At 35.1% G+C, this 20,975-nt stretch overlaps 1 protein-coding gene and 1 long non-coding RNA gene across 11 annotated transcripts in view; one reads left to right on the plus strand and one right to left on the minus strand.

The window, feature by feature from the left end:
* Nucleotides 1-18,186, plus strand: part of KIF21A (kinesin family member 21A) — a 151,383-nt gene extending 133,197 nt beyond the window's left edge. For 8 of the 9 annotated variants that reach the window (XM_058743115.1, XM_058743108.1, XM_058743112.1 and 5 more), the window contains 7 exons: nucleotides 3,059-3,195; nucleotides 4,178-4,358; nucleotides 6,286-6,450; nucleotides 8,497-8,614; nucleotides 10,041-10,211; nucleotides 11,511-11,710; nucleotides 16,930-18,186. In XM_058743115.1, coding sequence (XP_058599098.1) covers nucleotides 3,059-3,195; nucleotides 4,178-4,358; nucleotides 6,286-6,450; nucleotides 8,497-8,614; nucleotides 10,041-10,211; nucleotides 11,511-11,710; nucleotides 16,930-17,023 — 1,066 coding nt within the window. In that variant the 3' untranslated portion in view covers nucleotides 17,024-18,186. Of the gene's footprint in view, nucleotides 1-3,053; nucleotides 3,196-4,177; nucleotides 4,359-6,285; nucleotides 6,451-8,496; nucleotides 8,615-10,040; nucleotides 10,212-11,510; nucleotides 11,711-16,929 lie in introns of all 9 variants that reach the window. The other variant, XM_058743109.1, reaches the window with a different exon arrangement.
* LOC131519767 (uncharacterized) lies at nucleotides 12,354-20,036 on the minus strand. Of its 2 annotated transcripts, none has more exons than XR_009265781.1 (3): nucleotides 19,848-20,036; nucleotides 16,826-16,996; nucleotides 12,354-12,552 (listed from the first exon to the last, which is right to left on the minus strand). It is a non-coding gene; the product is annotated as an uncharacterized LOC131519767 (long non-coding RNA). The 2 variants fall into 2 exon arrangements; XR_009265782.1 differs by having other exon boundaries at nucleotides 12,354-12,588.
* Between the last annotated feature and the right edge of the window lie 939 nt (nucleotides 20,037-20,975).

Genomic DNA, 20,975 nt, shown 5'->3' on the forward strand with positions numbered 1-20,975 from the left:
ATCAATGATATTAAAACATATAAAAATGAAAAAAGGCATCTTACCCTCCAAAATTGTGTCATACATAAGTCACTGGAGGCAAATATTTACTTTTGTAATATTACAAACTTTGACATGACAGACTCTTATACCTTAGGCTGGTCACATGGATTTTTTCTTTATAATCAGCTTATTGGAATATACATACATACATATTTTGTTTGAGAAGTAAGAGTAGCATCTGACTTTGCATTAGATCAAACCTTTTGAATATTTGAAGCTATAATTCTAATTCGATGGCTTCAGTTCATAGATATGAACTCATATCAGTAGGATTTTTCAAAACGGAGATTCAGACTTTTGGGGGAAGTTTTGCTTCTGTTTCAGTTTTAATTTGGTTAACTTCTTAGATTACAAACAAGATTCCGAGCATTAATTTCAAGAATTGACACATGTATGCAAATAATACATTGGACTTTGTAATTACATATCCAGTGGCAACAATTCCTGGTGTCATTTCTAGTGACGATGAACAACTTCTACTTTTCAAAATCATTAATAACTACTCTAAAAATAAAGTTTGTTTGTTTCTTTTAGCCCTGAGCTTATATTTATCTCCTAATGTTTCTATTCATCAGCCCTCTTGAGCTCTGCCAGAATTAATCTTCTGGAATTAATTAATTGAATTAATCCATGCACATCTCTTTTTGTGTGTATATGACAGCTCTTTAAATATTCAGTGCCTTAACCTACTATTGAATCCTCTCCAATGAATGTTTTCCTATCAGTTCAGTAGGTCTAGTTTCATTATCTGCTCTTTATATGATGTAGTCTACAGATCATTTTGCTTCTACTATTTTTGAAAATGTCCCAATTTTTCAGTGTTTCAAATCTATCATCTAGAACTCAACCTCCTTCCAGATCCCTCAGCAGAATATAGTAACTCTATTATGTTCTTTCCTCTGAAATATTTACTTCTATTGAACACGTTATTGAAAGTGCTTGTAGAAGAACCATAAATTGTTGATTCATTGATCTTATATTCTATTAAAAAAAATCTCTTTGGCTATTAGTGTGTGTGTGTGTGTGTGTGTGTGTGTGTGTGTGTGTGTGTGTGTTTCAATTTATTTAAACTGAAATAAACCCAGAAAGCAATTCAGCCATTTCTCCTACCTCCCACTTTCCACCCTTACAATTACCAATCTATTCTTTGTATCTATGAGATTGGGTTTTTTAATGTATATTTTTAAGATTGTGTGTATAAGAGAGATAATATGGCATGTATCTTTGTCTTATTTCACTTAGCATAATGCCCTCTTTAGCTTTTTAGATCTAGGCTACTATTAAGGCTTTTACTACTTGAAGCATTTTGTTCTATCTTCTACTTAAATTTTATCTTTAAATTGTATCCAATGATTATTTTAGTGTTAAGTGGGTACTTAAAGCAAATAAATTTTGTTTGTCATTTTCCTAGGCAATACATACCAGTGTCCAGTTCTTTAATATATCAGTTTAGTATATATGCCAGCTCTGTTTTCTGTGCTAGAGAAATATTGACTAGATATTGAAGTCTTCTTTGAAATTGACAGGAACATTGACTCCTTAAGTGTGCCTCTCCACCAATGGAACTACCTTACTCCAACTGTTCTGTTCTTACCTACCATGTCCACAAGGATATCACTTGAAAGGCTTAATGTAATGGACCTTTTTGGAGTAAACATGTGTTATGAATATGATATTTCTCTAATTTGCTATTAACCCTACAAAGAACTTCCCCCATGAGATTAGTGTTACCTCTTATTGATGAGCATTTATTTTTAAGTGTTTATAATGATTTGTTCAGTATTTCCCCTTGTGAGACTCAACAAGAAGTCTTACCCATCTGTAATTCCTGAAGTCTACTTTTTCCCCTGCTTTTTGGAAAAAGGGGCCTACATGTTTTGTGCCCCTTATTGATCTTAGTGTACCAACAATGATTTTTGTGTGAACAATGTTGTATCCTTCCAAAACCCTGTGATATAATGATTTAAACACAGAAATACTTGAATTCAATGAATAAGTCTCTATTGTCAGTTCTAACTTATCTTGGGCTTACATTTCTTCTTAATCATTTCTGCCCATTGCATCTTGAAGATTGTTCTCTTTCATTGAGAAGGTGGAAAGAAACAGTTTTATTTTATTCCTGTTATTTGTTCTGATATTATGCCATCTATTTTATATAATGGACACATTTCTACATAATAATTTTTCTTCCTGCTCTGAGCAAAGATATATCCAATTTATATATTTATTATGTTATAATTCACTCTCATCTTTAGTCTTCTCAGTACAACTGTTTCAATTCAGATCCTGTCTTAAACTCCTTTAGGATAGGGACAATGTTTTGATAAACTTTGCATTTCCATAGTGCATAGCTCAAAGCAAAAACTCCAGAAATATGAAACTTATGAGAAAGTTCCCTAAATAGCCTCACTGTTCTTTTAAAGTCCCATTCTTTTTTCTTTTTTTAATCTTCTTGGAGACTATTAGAGTTTTTTCTTTATTTTTTTTTTTTTTGATATTTTTGAGCCATTCTCCCTTTAGAATTTCTGTGTATGTGATCATTCCTATCTTTTTTCAAATTCACTTGAAAAATTTTTTTCAGTATTTTAGGTGGTATGTGTTATACTTTCTCCAGAATGTTCTTTTTGACATAGAGTCATATTTCAGCATAGCAGAGTCACACTTCCAGTTATCCATCATTTATACTTTCTTATTTGTCAGAATTCACTCTACTCAAACAGCTCCCAATATTACTGCATTCAACTTTGAAGAGTATTTGTTGATAAGATGATCTGTGTGCCATAGGCTTTGCTCTTTGCAGAGGGCAGCTGCTGACTGATGCCTCATTAGTTGATGCACTCCATCACTACTGTTACTATTTCACATTTTGTCTCTGTCCTTTTGCTTTAAAAAGAGACAAAGGAGCAGTCTGAGTTTTCCTATTAATTAGTTAGAAAGGCTTCTTAAAGTCAGGAGAAAAATAAAATTAGTCTCATGATATAGCTACTTAAGTAAATCTTGTTTTTCCCCACCTCAGGGGCATAATCAACCCATTTCCTGCTTCAAAAGGAATCAGAGCTTCTCCACTGCAGTGTATTCACATAGCTGAAGGGCACACAAAAGCTGTGCTCTGTGTGGATTCTACTGATGATCTCCTCTTCACTGGATCAAAAGGTACTTACTAGTGGTTGTTTCAGATGGATATTTAACAGATGAAAAGAAATGATTACATTTTAACAGGCTTAAAAGAAGAGTCAAACTGCTTAATACCCATAAAAACCTGAGAAATAATTTGGTTCAACTCCTGAATTATAGAAAATCATTGCATAGTTGGGAAGAAAGTAAAACCTCTGTTGATGTTATATGAATAGAATGTTGAGAAAATACATCTCCCTTCAGTAACTGAGCACTTAATGTATGCAAGGTCCTGAGCTTAGTAATACAAGTTATATAAAAATTGACAAAAATGTACATCATTACAATGTACATACACTGTGGTAAAGAGAATAAGATGGGTAGGAAACCATCATTTCTTGAGCACTTAAGCGTATGTCAGAGACTATGCTAGACACTATACAAATTACATCTCATTTAATTCTCGTGGTAACCCCAGTGAGATACATGTTGCATCCTCATTTTACAGATGAAGCAACTGAGGATTCAAGAAATGAAATAACTTCACCAGATAAACTTAGTAGTAAGTGGAAGAATCAGGATTGGAAACCCAGGTCTACTCATCTCCAAACCTGTATTCTTAACCCCCTTTGGTACAAGTGTAGGCAACTGGAAATGAACTACAAATGCTCTGAAGAGTTAAATACTAATCTTTTTGAGGTTTCTGAATGCCATTTTAAATTCAGGGGAAATTTGAAGCAAGACTCTTGTGATATGACTATTTCAAAGTTTTATATAATTATTTTTTTAATACCACATAATACATACACCAGCTATCCCTTGCTTTCATGCAATCCTTTATATGTACTTGGCCATTGAACTTGATGCAGAGGGTTGATGTCTGTTGCAGCTAGTGGAATAATTACTTTTTTCTTATTTTATTTCATTCTTCTAGGGGAAAGATTGTTAAAGTAATTTTTATTGTTAAGAGAACCTAATTTAGTTCATATTGACAGTATTTTCCTTTTCTTGTTTGTTTTAGATCGTACTTGTAAAGTGTGGAATCTGGTGACTGGGCAGGAGATAATGTCATTGGGGGGTCATCCCAACAATGTTGTATCTGTAAAATATTGTAATTATACAAGCTTGGTCTTCACTGTGTCCACATCTTATATTAAGGTGTGGGACATCAGAGATTCAGCAAAGTGCATTCGAACGCTGACGTAAGTAATTTAAAGACAAATAGCATAAGGGCAAATAGTATAACATATATGAAAAGATAGGACTATGAATACATTTTTATTTATTTATAACTGTCCAGTTCCAAAAGGATGTTAAAATTAGGACATAGATAATATAACAAGGAAAAACTATTGAGAAAATGAAATATAGGAGCCTGGTATTAAGCAGGAAGGAATAAATTGCATTTGATGTGTGACTAAGTATGTATTTCATATTCCTCCCTCCCAAATACTAAGGTATTGCATTTTCATAGTATTTATTACTTGATGTAATACTGATTTACATTACTTGCTTCAAATGAATACCACTCTGCGGAAAATGGCTAAAATCACCATTATAGATAGTTAAGAAGTACTTGTAACCTTTACTTAGCAGGTATTAAATATTGAGAGTTTTTTGTTTGTTCATGTTAGAACCTATACTGCTTTTGTGTGAGCACAAATTCCATAACTGTAGGTTAGGTTGGATAATTGGAGGATGAGTTTGTTTTCTGTGTCATTATATGTGTCTTTAAAATAAAGAGCAAATAATGATTCTTTTTTGCTATAAGATCGATAAACAGTTTTACATAATTAAAATTGGGGTGAACTCTTTAAATAAACAAAGGGAGCATAGGAAAGGGTAATTTTTATAATTTGTAGAGGAAATGTTAACTCAAGTCCTAATTTGTATTTTGAGAGCTACTAATTAATTTATTCTACTAAACACAAGTTTCTTAAGGGAAATTTCATAGAAAAAGGAGCACTGTATCTTAGAAATCTGCCAATCCAGTTGACTCACTAAAGGCAAATTTAAAAAGATTGATTATAACTTGATATTTTAGAAGTTAGCTGAGAAAATGTTTCAAAATTTAAGAATACATCTATTATTTAGAATTTATCTGAGGAAATAGAAATAAGTTATGTTTAAGTCTTTAGCACTTGGAAATACTCCATATATGATTGGGTTAGAGTAAGCAAAACTGAAAATGGTTTGAAAAATCCTCATTGTCTTTAATTCAAAAGGCACACTTAATAAATAAGAAGAATATTGGTAGGCCTGGCCCTCGGGGCATTCTGGAAGCTATAGGAAAATGAATTACCTTTGTGGCACTGTATCATTTGTTGAGTTTTTTGTTCTTTATCTTTGACATCTAATCTTTTTTTTTTTTTAAGTTTATTTATGTTGAGAGAGAGAGAGAGAGAGAGAGAGAATGTACCAGCAGGGGAGGGGCAGAGAGAGAGAGGAAGAGGGAGAACCCAAGCAGAGCCTGAAGTGGGGCTTGATCTCGTGCATTGTGAGATCATGACCTGAGCCCAATTAAGTGTCCGACACTTAGCCGATTGAGCTAGCTAGGCACCCCAACATCTAATATTTTTTGAATGATATTCTAGTCATCCCTAACTCAGGAATCCCTAAGAATTCTGGAATTCTTAGGTTTATAATAGGTTTACAGATTAAGAATTTTAAGCCATTGGGGCTCCTCGGTGGCAGAGTCGGTTAAGCGTCTGACTCCACTCAGGTCATGATTTCATGGTTTGTGAGTTCCAGCCCCGTGTCAGGCTCTGTGCTGACAGCTCAGAGGGAGCCTGGAGCCTGCTTCAGATTCTGTGTCTCCCTCTGTCTTTGCCCTTCCCCTGCTCATGCTCTGCTTCTCTCTTTCTCTCTCAAAAATAAACATTAAAAAAAAAAAAGAATTTTAAGCCATTTCATCTTGTTTTAGTTATTCATTTATTCACTTATTCATCAAATGTGTTTATAAGTACCAGCTATGTGTGCATGAGGTTGCATGCCAGGTACTGTTCACACGGTGACCAAAGGGTACAGAGCTTGTTTTTGCCCACAGCCAGTTTCCTAGGAATTCAAGGAACTGTAAGCTGAACTCTTATCCAGGATTGTGACTTTTCCCTTTGTTTTGTCCCTGTTAAGGTCTTCAGGTCAAGTTACTCTTGGAGATGCCTGTTCTGCAAGTACCAGCCGGACAGTAGCTATTCCTTCTGGAGAAAACCAGATAAATCAAATTGCTCTAAACCCAACTGGCACTTTCCTCTATGCAGCTTCTGGAAATGCTGTCAGAATGTGGGATCTTAAAAGGTAGAATTTTTAAGAGAATGTATTTCTTATATACGGCAAGTACAATTTTCAGGCATTAATAACATATTAGTGCATGTAAAATCTAACTTTTATAACCCCAGAAGTTAATGTAAAATAATAGGCTTTTCTGTTTGGCCCAACACCCCTAAATGGCTCTTCTCTTCTCATTAGCAAATCCAAAAATTTCCTTTCTTTTATTCTCCATCAATAGAAAGAAAGTATACGAAGGAAAATAGCCTCTCTTAATATTTGTCTACAATATGTGTTGTTTACTGGGAAGAGATCAAGATTCTCATTCTGTTTCACCAGGACGTTTGAAAGAGTTTGTTGTTGTTGTTGTTGTGGTTGTTGTTTTGGGGGGAGGGGCAGCATCACTTAAACATTTTATATCTCAAAATTTTTAGTTTATAAGCTTAAGTTAATTACTGGGGGCATAAATCTTTATAGGGGTTTTATGAATATAAAATGTATATAAGAGATTAAATATTAATATAAAATGGGTAAAAAATGATAAATTGAAATGTAAGGTGTTATATCTCTGATTTGATTTTTATTTGCCATGAAATGTGAGCTTTTATCCCTCAGTTGAGTGTTTATTTTAGCTTCTTTTCTAGTTCTTAAAATTTTGGCAGCAAGGGAATGTTCATTTATTAGTTAAGTATTTTTTCAACTTCAGTTCTGTCAGGCACTGCACCAAGACTATGGTGGGTGCTGGGAATAAAGGCTGAGCAAGACAAATGTGGTGTCTGCCTTCTTAGAGCTCATTTTGTAACGGAGGATAATGGCCATTAAACAGGCAATTATAGGATACTGAGTGAAGTTTGTAATTCAGGTAATACAGAGTGCCTCCCATCTAGAGGGATTTGTCAGTGATAAATAAAAAGGATATTTTAGAAACTGAAAATAACTCGTTATAACTTGTAATATGTTAACACATGACTGAGAAAGAATAATAAACATAATTTATAGATAAATAGATGAGAGAGAAAGAAGAAATACAGTCATGAGTCTGCTTTAGAAACAAAATGTAGAAAATTGAACACAGTGCTTGTTTGAGAAAATGAGAAAAGAGGTGAGTACTTGGTTTACTCTTGAAGATGTTAAAACTTCACTCATAGTCAAAACACCATGGAGGAAGATACCCAAAGTCATGACATGAGGCAGAAAAGGTAACAGCTTTTAAAAATCTTTACACTTTCTGTTTTTGCTGAAAAGTTAGGTCCTTTGAAAGCTGCTGATTTCAGCAATGTGATTAAATGTAGATTTATCATAAAAAAGTAAGAAAATAATTTTCTAGAAACGAAACTCTACAAGTTAAATATGTCTTTGTAGTCCAGCAGCTTGATTGAGGTAGGACTATGAAACAAAGGTTCATTGTCACCCCCTGACAATTAACATCACACATTTTTCTACAGTCACCTATATGTCCTGGTCATTTTCAGTCCTTATAATAACTGATGAAATGGACCACTTACTTTCTGACGTGCATATATACATATGTGTGCATAAGTATATATATGTGTGTGTGTGCATACATGTATATATGATTGTTGTACATATTTGTGTATGTGTATATGCGAGAATATATGTGTTTTATATAAAGTAATCTTTTTCCATATTTTTATTGATTGTGTAGTCATGTAAGTGATATAGTTGTTTTAATCAAATTCCAAATTGAACCTAATAACATTGGTCATATATTTTAACATGTTCGGATATTTAACAGATTAAGGTTTATCTGGACTTAGGTTGCATTTAAAATTAGTCTTTAGCAAGTTTTGCTGCCATTTTGTTTACTGTCTGAATGACATCAGTAACTTTGGAATAACTTATTTAGGATTCCTCACACTTCAGTCGTAGAATAGGTTAGGTTGGCTATATTTTGACCCTTAATTTGAAAAGAGTTGCATGGAGGTGGAGCTAAGTTTAAAAAAAGAAGCATTAGTGAACAGTTTCATCAAAGAATGTAGATTATTTACGTTGGGGCTTAACCTCAACCCATTAAGAAATATTTTCAAACAAAATTATTTTTCTTTCTTTTTAAAGGTTTCAGTCTACAGGAAAGTTAACAGGACACCTAGGCCCTGTTATGTGCCTTACAGTAGATCAGATTTCTAATGGACAAGATCTAATCATCACTGGCTCCAAGGATCATTACATCAAAGTGTGTATGATAGAGTTGTTGAATTATATTCTCCTATTAAATGATAGATATGAAGTATCAGATGCACCTAAGACCCTTTGCTCTTAATCAGTTTTCTTTTTTAACAATCCTATCCTTTGCTTTTTCTTCTTGATCTTTTTCCTCATTCAATAGTTCCTGATTTTATTGTCTTATAATTTAATCCCATATTCTCATTTTTCATAGAAGATTGTTTTGGAGGGATTTTAATGATGTTTGGCTCAGTCATCCAGCTAATGCTTAAGTCTCATTGTCACCATCTTTTACACTGAGTTTAGTATGGTCTTCAGATTTTATGAAATTAGCAGATGAGGGAAGATGCACAATTTGATTCTGGAAATGTTAAATTTGAGATACTAAGTAAGAGAAGTCATCCTCCTATAGGCAAGTAGGCCATTTGAAAGGCAATTCTAGAACTCCAGATAAGTTATGACTAGACATGCAGGTTTGGGAGCCATTTGAAAGAAGCAGATGTTCAGGAATTAGAGTAGTTGATGTGACCAAAGAGACAGAGGTTGACAGGACTCAGCCTTGTGAATTCCTGTAGGAACCAATAGGAATAAAAAGAGAATGCAGTAACAAAGGAGATAGGAAAAGTATAACTACTCTTTTTGGAACCTAAGATTAAGAGATGAGAAGTGGGTTAGTGACACGAAAATAGAGTGGTTAAAATGAGAGTATTGTGTATTTGGTAGACTTGAGTATTTCTGTCTGTTTAGGAAGCAGGCCCTTTGGAGAGGGAAAGTGATGGGGGAAGTGGTGGTAAGTGATGGAGGTGGTAGGAGTTAGAACCATATCAAAGATGTGAACCCTGGGAAGCAGGAAGCACACATTCTTCTAAAAAGAAGAGAAGGGTAAGAGAATGTTTGAAAATAAAAGGAAACTTTTGAAATGGAGGGAAGAGTCCAGAAAGTTTATTTTTGATCATGCGACCCTTTTCAGGAAATCATAAGGTCAATAGCTAAGAGAGATGATGACAACTGAGTGGAGTAGAAGGTTTAGAATAGCAACTTTGAGGGGAATTTTGAGATGGCCACCAGGATTGCAGAGCTACATTATAGTGCCTAAATAACAGTCATATCATTTTTCTGACTTTCAACTGGATTGATATGTAGTATTTTTGTTATTGAACATATAGTTTGTTCACCATACATGAAAAAATTGGTTGCCTTTCTAAAAAGCCTATAGACATATAAGCATGTGACATATAAGCAAAAGTAGCATGAATATAGGGCCTGGGTTCTTCCTGAATCATTTATACAAGGTTAATTTAGTTGATTAGTAAAATATTGTAACAAAACAAGTCATATCTGGTTAATATACATGTGTATGTGTTTCTATGTATGAACACATATAGGTGCTTATTTATAACTTAAATAGGATGTCCCCCTTTTCTCTCCTTTTTTAGATGTTTGACGTAACTGAAGGGGCTCTGGGAACTGTGAGTCCCACCCACAATTTTGAGCCCCCTCATTATGATGGCATTGAAGCGCTAACCATACAAGGGGATAACCTATTTAGTGGATCCAGAGATAATGGAATCAAGAAATGGGACTTAGCTCAAAAAGACCTTCTACAGGTAATATAAAACCTTTCATGGGATGAAGTGGGTACTTCAAAGCCACCAGTAGTCTATATAAGACCTTGAAGAGCCTCTCAAAGAGTGTTTCATCTTCAGCTACCAGGGTTACAAATTATGAGAAGGGCAACGTTCAATGTTGAATAATACCTTCTAGATAAGAGTAGTTGAAAACAAAACGAACAAGTAGCATGAATGTCAATAGAACAAACTTGGCAACAGATGAACATATTGCTTTCAAAAGCTTTCTTTAGAAAATTTTTTTTGATGTTTATTTATTTTTGAGAGACAGAGACAGAGACAGAGCATGAGTTGAGGAGGGGCAGAGAGAGAGGGAGACACACAATCTGAAGCAGGCTCCAGGCTCTAAGCTATCAGCACAGAGGCCGACATGGGGCTTGAACTCATGGGCTGTGAGATCATGACTTGAGCCAAAGTCGGACGCTTAAACTACTGAGCCACCCAGGAGCTCCTCAAAAGCTTTTATAGATATACATTCATGGTTGTGACTTTTATATTATTCATATAAATATATTTATACCTAAATGTAGTCATATAATTTGAGTGTATAAGTATTGTTTACTCATTATGAAATATATGTGAGCTCTACTTTAGTTTTCTACAAAAAGCCTTAGGCTTCCATGTTCTCTACTAAAGGTTGAAGGCAGTGATTTTATGAGGCGGTCCTTATTATCTACATACCAGGTAGTTTTCAAACTTGTTGAATTAAATACATTTTGGAGAAAGGTGAGATACTTAACTCCCATGAAGAGAATGTGATGTGAAAAATTCTGTGTACTTTCTGGGTCTTTGAGATTCTTCAAGACTTTTAATATTATAAGTTTTAATATTGATAACACTGATAATAATTGAGGCAAATTGGAAACCAAATTGCAAATTTATTTCTTTAAATCATTAAGAATGATTGCATGGAAAATGATTTGTGGGGCATCTGGGTGGCTCAGTCAGTTAAGCGTCCGACTCTGGCTCAGGTCATGATCTCATGGTTCGTGGGTTCAAGACCCACGTCAGGCTCTGTGCTGACAGCTCAGAGCCTGGAGCCTGCTTCAGATTCTGTGTCTCCCTCTTTTTCTGCCCCTCCCCGACTTGTGTTTTCTCTGTCAAAAATAAATAAAAATAAAAATAAAAAAAAAAAAAAGAAAATTTCTTTATGGCTTCCAGGCCATTGAGTGGTCTAAATATTGTTTTGTCAACAGAAATGTTCGAAACTTACTTTGGTGTGAAACTGTCATTTTGGAAGGCTCCTCTTCAGCGGCTTATTTCTGTTTCTTTCTCCAGCAAGTTCCAAATGCACATAAGGATTGGGTCTGTGCCCTAGGAGTGGTGCCAGGGCACCCGGTTTTGCTCAGTGGCTGCAGAGGGGGCATTTTGAAGCTTTGGAACATGGATACTTTTGTGCCAGTCGGAGAAATGAAGGGTCATGATAGTCCTATCAATGCCATATGTGTTAATTCCACCCACATTTTTACTGCAGCCGAGTAAGTTTTTCCTATGTGATTTTTTTCTATATTGGCTGTTTGTGTTCAGATTTAATAAATATTGTAAGTTGTAAATAACTGGAAACATAGAACACACGAAACCCTTTTATTACAGTCATTGTAATGTCTATTTAAGATCTCTTATTCATATTTTCTGATTTGCACCTTGGTCACTGCATTTAATCCCAAGATTACATGAGAATAGTGTTACTTCTGTATTAGCACTCAGCTTAACTAGGAAGTCTGATGCTAGATGTTCCTCTGGTGATTTTAACTAAAAAAATCATTTATAGGTGACTAATTCAAGAAAGTCAACAAATTTGCTATTCTTCTCATTTAGAACAAATCATTTAAAAAATCTCTGTTCCCCTTCTACCTCTGTTTATAGTACAGTTGACTCTTGAACAATGTGGGCTTAGGGACCCTGCCCCCTGCAGAGTTGAAAATCCAGGTATAACTCTGACTTCCCCCAAATTAAATTAAGAATAGCTTACTGTTGACTGGAAACCTTACCGATAATATAGTCAGTTAACACATATTTTATATTTTATATGTATTAAATACTGTATTCTTACAATAAAGGAAGCTAGAGAAAAGAAAATGTTATTAAGAAAATCGTAAGGAAGAGAAAATACATTTATAGTACTGTGCTATGTTTATTAAAAAATCCACATGTAAGTGGACCCTCATAGTTCAAATCTGTGTTGTTCAAGGCCCAGCTGTATAAGTACATAGTAATACTATCTGGTTCCTCCCTCTTAGGAAGGCTGGATTCATTTGCTTATTTTTTCATTCATGATGAATTTCCAAAGTTGGGCACTGTTCCAGACTCTTGGGAAGACCTGTGAACAAAACAGATCCAAACCCCCAGTTTCATTCTAAGGGGAAAAAAAGACAAGAAATAAGTAAAATATGTTATATGGTGACAGGTGCCTAGGAAGAAAAATAAAGCAGGGTACAGGGAAGAGAGTGTCGTGGGGAGGGAGTTACACAATAGGGTGGTGGGTGAAGGCCTCCCTGAGTAAGTGACATTTAAGAAGATGCTTGAAGGAAGTGGAGAGTTGTTGTGACCATAAAAATGACATAATATTTATATAAGTAATTTGGAAAGGAAAATATATATACCCGAATGTGAGGCATTGGTTTCATTCAAATAAAATATAATGTCTCATGAATATCTATCTTGAAAATCTCCTTTTGGTCATTTTTGCACATTTTAATTTAATCAGAACACCTTCTTGATTCATCTATCTTAAATGTATGATTACCTTGATTTTATTTTGAAACCTCTGCTCTATTTCTATGGCATCTCTTCTTATTTGTGCTATTTTCATCAAATCCCTCTTTTCATTTACATTTACTTTCTCATATCTCCAAAGTACTTCAAAGTTCATTTATTTTGTGTTTTTCTAAGGTGCTTACCTTTGGTGCTTCATTGATGTTATTTCCGAGATATATTACTTTCTCAAGACTCACCACTTTTGTTTATTCTCTTGGAAACTTTCTGTGTCCTTGGTAATTTATGAAAAATGACTGAATACCTCCCAAAGTTGTGGGACACATAATACAAGACTATAAAAGTATTATATATCACTGAGGTCTGGTGGGTGAAGTATGATGTTACTGTAACACCTCTCTTCCACAATATAGTCTTATTTTTGAAGAACTGAACTTTTTCTCATTATGTCCATGGTGCACCAGATGCAAATGTATTTACTATGTAACTTAAAAATCAGGAAAATAGCCAATAAAGTCAGAAAGGCTATTTTCAAATTAGTTCCACTTATTTGTTAATTAGCACACACTTGTATAGTGCTTAGTATTTACCAGGCATTGTTCTAAGTTCTTTCCAGGCATTAATTCATGTATCTTCATAAGAACTCTAGAAGGTAAATATTATTATAATCTCGATTTTACAGGTGGGAAAACTGAGGCATTTTATAACTTAGTCCTTATATAATAATTCCATCATATCTGATATTTCTAGATTTGTTGCTTTTTATTTATTTATGTATTTATTTATAAATCTGGATCTGTAGTATTGATTAATTTTTCTTATGATTATGGGGCTCATTTTACCTGTGTCTTTTTTGTCAAGTAATAGTTTACTGGATGTTGAACATTATATTGTGTTTTAAGATCTGGATTTTGTTGTATTCTTCTAAAGAGCATTGGACTTCGTCAGGAAGTTAAGTTTCTTGTGGTTCAGCTTCATCTTTTTGAGGCCGATTTTTAATTCTTGGATTTCTACTGAATACCATAAGTGTTTGATGATATCTCCTTACTGATCAGAATGTGAACAGCTCATAGCCCTCTGTGGGCTCTGGGAATTGTTCAATTTATAGCTCACTACTAGATGTTTGTTATTGTTGTTGTTGTTGTTGTTTTGTTTGTTTGTTTCTTTTTGTTTTTTGGGTTTTTGCTTGGCCTTATAATCTTACTCTACTCATGGTGTAGCTTAGTATTCAGAGACATTAGTGGCCCTTATATAGATTTATGGAGTTTTTTTTTCCCACAGCTCCATAGTTCTTTCTGCACAGCTCTCTCCTTGATCCTGAAAATTCCAACTACTCCACATCCCCCAGGTTTTTATTTCTATCTCTTCAACTTAGTGCTTCTGTAGTTTTCTGCTTGAGTTCTTCCTCCCTGGGAAGTGTTTCCAAAGCAACAGCCAGGGCTGTCATGAAGCTCACCCCTCTCCCTTTTCTCAGGGACAACAGCCCTGTACTCCCCTATGGTCCAGTATCTGAAAATAGTTGTTCCATATATTTTGTCAGATTTTTACTTTGTTTGCAGCAGGAGAGCTAACCTGCTTCAAATTACTTGGTTATGACTAGTAGTGGAAATTTGATAATTTCAGACTTAGTATGTCCTAAACTGAAATCCCAACCTTCCCAGGAAACCTGCTCATCCTTTGGCATCTCTGTCTTCTCTGTTGATCAGGCTAGATAGAAACTTTCATTCCTTCCTTTCATACTCCATAGCCAGTCCTTGAGCAAATCCTGTTGGTATTCTACCTTTAAATTATATTTGGAATCTGACCACTTCTCACCATATCTTCTAACTCACTGTTTTTAAATTTTTTTTTTTTCAACATTTTTTATTTTTTATTTTTGGGACAGAGAGAGACAGAGCATGAACGGGGGAGGGGCAGAGAGAGAGGGAGACACAGAATCGGAAACAGGCTCCAGGCTCCGAGCCATCAGCCCAGAGCCTGACGCGGGGCTCGAACTCACGGACCGCGAGATCGTGACCTGGCTGAAGTCGGACGCTTAACCGACTGCGCCACCCAGGCGCCCCTAACTCACTGTTTTTAATTGCCATCAGCTCTTGGATTACTACAAGAACTGATTATTACTAGTAGCTCCTAAACAAGGTACCTTGTTCATATGTAGTCTACTCTCAACACAGAAGCCAGAATAATCCTTTTAAAACACAGATTAGATCATATTCCTTCTCTGCTCAAAACCTTGCATTGGTCCCCTATTTCCTTTTAGCACTTGCTCTTTCTAGACTTGCTCCTTGTTTTGTAGTCCCCAGTAACCTCTTTACTGGTCCTTGAACACATCACCTCATTTCAGCCATAGTACAGAATGCTCCCTTTACCCAGAATGCTTTGCCTTCAGAGATCCTGACTCTCTTCCAATGTCCTTCTTTCTCACTAAGAGTAACCTTGCCATTGTATTTAAAATTGAAACCCTTCTATCACCTAGCACCCAATTCCCTTTACCATGCAGTCTTTTCTTTTTCTATAACATGGATTACTTTCTAATAAACTTCATAATTTAATTATTATGATTTACTGTCTATCTTCTCTTGTTAGAATGTGAAGCTACAACAGAAGAGGGTTTTGTTATTTATCTGTTTGTTTTTAAGAATTGTCCCAAGCACCTAGAATATTGCCTGGAACATAGCAAGTTCTCAATAAGTATTTGTTGAGTGGATGGCTGAATAAATGAATGGGTAGATGAGTAGGTGGATGAAGGAACATATCCCCTTGCTGTTACCAATATACATATGCTGTGTGGGTTGGTGAGAAGACTATTATTTTCCCCCAGTTTTATTGAGATATAATTGAAATACAGCATTGTGTAAGTTTAAGGTATATAGCATAGTAATTTGACTTACATATATTGTAAAATGATTATCACAATAAATTTAGTTAACATCTATCATCTTATATAGATTTAAAAAAAGAAAAAGAAAGTTTCTTTTTTGCTTGTTAATAAGAACTCTTAGGGAGAACAGAGATTATTGATTAAAAACTAGAAAGCCTGGATCCGAGGCTCACCTCTGCCCTTTACTATGTTACATTGGATAGGTAACTAAACTCTCTTTATCCTTGAAATGGACTGCATAATCTCTGAAATGCCTTTTAACTATGAAATTCTATGGAAACTCTTTCTTTTAGCTTTGAGTTTATTAAATAATTGGAGAAAACTAACACTCCCTTAAAGCTATGAGAAATACAGTAAGAAATATGATTGTTTAATGACTATTCCCCAGTACCCACATGGTGGGTGAACAAAAACAAGTTTTCTCAGAAACACTTTGAATCTTCTATGTTCCATGATAGTGGAGTATTAGTCCACTTCTCAGTAGCCTCTTGCTTTTTCCACGGGCTTACGCTGATTTCATGTGAACATAATTCTGACTCTTGCCAAATTCACCAATTCCTGGAATCCCTGCTCCAATCTCTTCCCTTCCCAGAAGCCTTACTGTAACCTTACTCTGGGCTGTTGTGCCTGAAGATCTCTGACCAATGTTGTATCGCATATTATTTTTTGAAATAATGAGTGCAGATCCAGTGTAGTGATTAGGAGGTGGGGCCCTGGAACCAAACTGCCTAGATCGAAATCTTGGTTCTGTCATGTACTTTGTAATTTTGAGCCAATTACTTAACCTCTCTGGACCTAAATTTGCTCATCAATATAAATGGGATAATAGCATTATCTATCTCTATGGTAGTTAAAGAGAATTGAATGTATTTATATATAAAGGGCACATACTAACAATGCCTGCCATATAGTAAGCCCTTGATAATATGAATTATTTTTAATATTATTATGTGTATCTGTTTGATATACTTATGGGACAATGTATATTTTTACTTACATATATTAAAGTCCTCTTCAGAAAATGTTTTCACAGTAATTCTAAAAGCTATTTCTTTATCTTCCTGCCTCTTTTCACGTGTTCATTTTTAATTTGTTCCATAGTGATCGAACTGTGAGAATTTGGAAGGCTCGCAATTTGCAAGATGGTCAGATCTCTGACATAGGAGATCTGGGGGAAGATATTGCCAGTAATTAAACATGAGTGAAGATAGTCATAAACTGAATACTGTGATAATACTCTGTACGTTCATTATGGAAAAGTTGCCTAATAGGCGAAAATTTATGAATCGGATTAACTGGAAAATATATCTGAATCCAACTGCTGAATATAAATGGTATTCTAATAAAATTGTGTACTAGCCTGTGTGCTTAATTTTAATATCTCCCAAACATATATATCCTATAATCGGTATACTGCTTGATTCACACTTTATTGTGGCTGGATTTTTGTGCCTAGCTATTAAAAAACACCTTAAAATTATTTGAATTGTAAGATGACTGCTTTTGTGACAGAAAACCCCCAGAATACAATGCAACCCATTGGTAATTCGTCATATAGTCTGTTCAGATGATTTATATATTTAAACATACTGGGAATGTTAGTCAAATTGTGGTCCGTCTGTCTGGTATTTATATCAGTCTATAGAGGGTTCCCAAATTTCGAAGCTCTTTTAATATAATGGAAAAAAATAAGATAGGAGAATATGATTGATGATTTTGCATAAGGTGGAATTGACCGTCCTCTACTAACAGAAAATGTTAAACAGTTTGTGTTAAATGTTGATGTTTACTTGTATTGACCAAAGTTTTACAGCTGTGCTATATTCTGTGCTCAGGACTAAAATGCTGTTAAATTGTTTTATTAGTGCTGTGCATACATTCTGCGATGGAAGACAATTTTGATGTCCTAACAGAAATATATTTTGATCTATTTTCCTATGGAGTTGTTTCTATTATCACCTTTTAATTTCATTTTTATTTAATAGTATTTCCTTCCCCTTTTATCTAATTTTTTTATATGCTGCTAAATATATTTTAAATACACTGTGTTTGCAAACCTTGGTAGTTATGAGAGCTCTATCATTTGCGGTGGGAAAAGGTATGTAAATAAGTAGATTGTAAAGAATGTCTTACCTTGTAACTGTATGAATTTTTAAATGCTGTAGATTGGATTTTGCAAAAGGATGTATAATTTATCGGTCTGCTCAGAATATTAATTTGTAAATTCTGCAAGTTTAATTTTTATGTAGATGGTATAACATTTGAAAATATTGTCTTGTGATTTTTTTTTTTCCCTTTGAGTATATTTGCTTGTAAATGAAAGCTTAGCTACGGCTTCAATAAACATGTTGCTCTGAATTGTTTTTATTCTCTTGCCCTTTTTCTAATTATGAAAATTGTTAGTATTTGTAAAATTTTGTTTTATCTGTGTGTGATATAAGGAAAGGCATTTTTTTTTTGTTATCCACTTCATATGCAATCCAGTTTTTGCTCATTAGACATGATATATTCTTGAATAGTTTGAATCATAACCTACTCTTGATGAACCAAAGGAACTCACTATTGAAAGAATTAAATCAGGAATGCCTGGGTGGCTCAGTGGCTTGAGTGTTCTACTTCAGCTCAGGTCATGATCTCACCGTTTATGGGTTTAAGCCCAGCATTCCGCTCTCTGCTGTCAGCACAAAGCCTGCTTCAGACCTTCTGTTCCCCAGTATCTCTGTCCCTCCTCCACTCTCTCTCTCAAAACAAATAAACTTAAAAAAAAGTAAATAGTTGAATCAAACTATGTAGTTTAGGCATGTGAACATAGATGGTAAAACAAAAATTATTCCCACAAATATTAGGACAATAGTGACTTTGGTTATCTAGAGAAGAAATAGAGAGGGTGGTCACTGGCAGGTATTGTAGGAGGTGAGTTGGGAATGTAGAGGGGGGTGTGGAGGTGTTTTTGGGGTCCTAGAAATGTTCTACTTCTCAATCTGGGTCCTAAGTTAAACTGTACATGTATTTCTCTTATTTTATGTATGTGTGCTATACTTCACAATGAAGTATATATTTCTTTTGTTTTAAAGAAGGGATTTTCCTGTAAAGAGGAAGTCAGCTACTTTGTAATTTTGCCTCCTTTCCTGGAGGAAAATACTATGATAAGACCTGAGAGACATTTTTAGGACTATTTTGAATTTCAATACCCTTAGAGTGTTTTTTTTTTTTTGTTTTTGTTTTTTTTTTTTTTTTTTTCCATAGGACTATTGCTCAACCATTCATTTGACAACTTATTCAATAAATGTTTATTAGAATGCCCTGGGCCAGGTACTAGGGACAAAAAAATAGCAAGACTGAGTTGATGCTTGTCCTCTGAGTGGAGAGAGAGAATAAATGTAGCACTTACATAACAGCTTGGTAAGTGCTCTGACTGGAAAGATCTGGGTGTCTTCACGCCTATTAGAGGCCTGACTGCAAGGCCAATTAGAGGTCTGTCATAAGGTCCGAGCACCGTGTGTGTTTGTGCGGAACACGAAGTCCGGTGTCTGTTTTACCTTCTAAAATGCTTAAGGCTCAAAAGTAAAACATAAAAAAAAAAATAAATAAAACGCTGAAGGCTCAGCTAGAGTTGATCTGATTTAAATAGTTCAAATGAATATGTAAAAGAGGCAGTTCTCTTAAAAGACTTTCATTTTAAATTATGTTGGGGGAAGTCATCTAGAGGACATGACCTCTGATTGACCCAAGAGCTAGATCCGGGCAATCAGAGACTCCCCAGCCGCCTCCCCAGTCCTTGCAATGTTATGTTTTGCCCACGTTACCACAGCCGGAGCTGTTTCTGTGTTTCAAGGACATAGCCTTGAGAGGGTTACGTGTTGTTGAGACTCTCTGCGTGATATTGGAGACTGAACCCAGGTAAGGCTTCTACGTAAACTTAAGATTCGGGCAGGCAGGTGTGGTGATCTACCCGTCTTGCGGCCGCCAGAGACAAGCCTCGTAAGTAAATCCCCTTGTTTGTTAAACCTGCTACCTACCAGTTTGGAGGGGCTGCTGCGTTCTTCTGTCTCTCCTTGTACTGGGGCTAGTTTCCCAACCGGGAAAAAAAAAATACCGTACATCTCTAAAGATCTCATCCAGAAAGGTTAGCAATAACTCTTTTTAAAAATATTTATGTATTTTTGAAAGAGAGAGAGCATGAGCGGGGAAGGGGCAGAGAGAGAGGAGACATAACGACCCAAAGCAGGCTCCAGGCTGTGAGCCGGATGTGGGGCTTGAAGCCAGGAACTGTGAGATCATGACCTGAGCGGAAGTCTGCCGCTTAACTGACTGAGCCACCCAGACACCCATTATCGCTAATTTTTAATACAGTTAAAATAGCGCTTCTAAAATTTAAAAGTGGATTACTCTTATGTATGAAATATACGCCATGTCCCTCAAGAATAGTGTCTTTTTTTAGAAGCTAACGTTTATTTCTTCTTTCAAATCCAAATCTTTTTTAGCTAAAGAATAATGACACCGTTTTGCATATTATCTCCACATTTATTTATTTCCCAGCTGATATGGAATCTTTTATAAAAATTTAAATTAAAATTATCAACATGTAACAATTTTTCTATATTGCCGTTTGTAATTTTTCCTAAGCATTGACTGCGCCTTACTTCAAAATCAGTTCACGTTCTCTTTATAACCTCAGAATTGGTTGTGTTATCGCTGTGTTGGGGATTTGATTTGCCAGTTACTGTGCAGATACTGATGGTTGGGAATTTGTATTTGCAAATCATGGATATAAAATGTACAGATTGCTCTGTGTGAGCATCATGGTACAAAATAAAAGTTATCTATCCTATTTTATAACCATAATGAGATGCTCAGCCAATTTTAAAATGTCAAACAGCCATTAATCTCCCTCTTTTTAAATGAGGTTAGTAACTGTAATAACCAACGTTTATTGAACATTTACTTTCCCCTTTGGATGACCCTGAAATGGGGGTAATCTAAGATGTCAGTGAGAGTCAGAAGCATCTGATTTCAGAGATATTTAATTGTGAAAAAGTGTGCATCGTGGAATTTGTGAAGGACAGTATTGTGAGAGAATTTGCCAGACAGACAAAAATAGTGACAAATGTACAGTACATTATATATGGGAGATAATATGACTCCTT

The sequence above is a fragment of the Neofelis nebulosa genome, chromosome 8, assembly GCF_028018385.1.
Source record: "Neofelis nebulosa isolate mNeoNeb1 chromosome 8, mNeoNeb1.pri, whole genome shotgun sequence".
In the NCBI taxonomy this organism is placed as follows: Eukaryota; Metazoa; Chordata; class Mammalia; order Carnivora; family Felidae; genus Neofelis; species Neofelis nebulosa.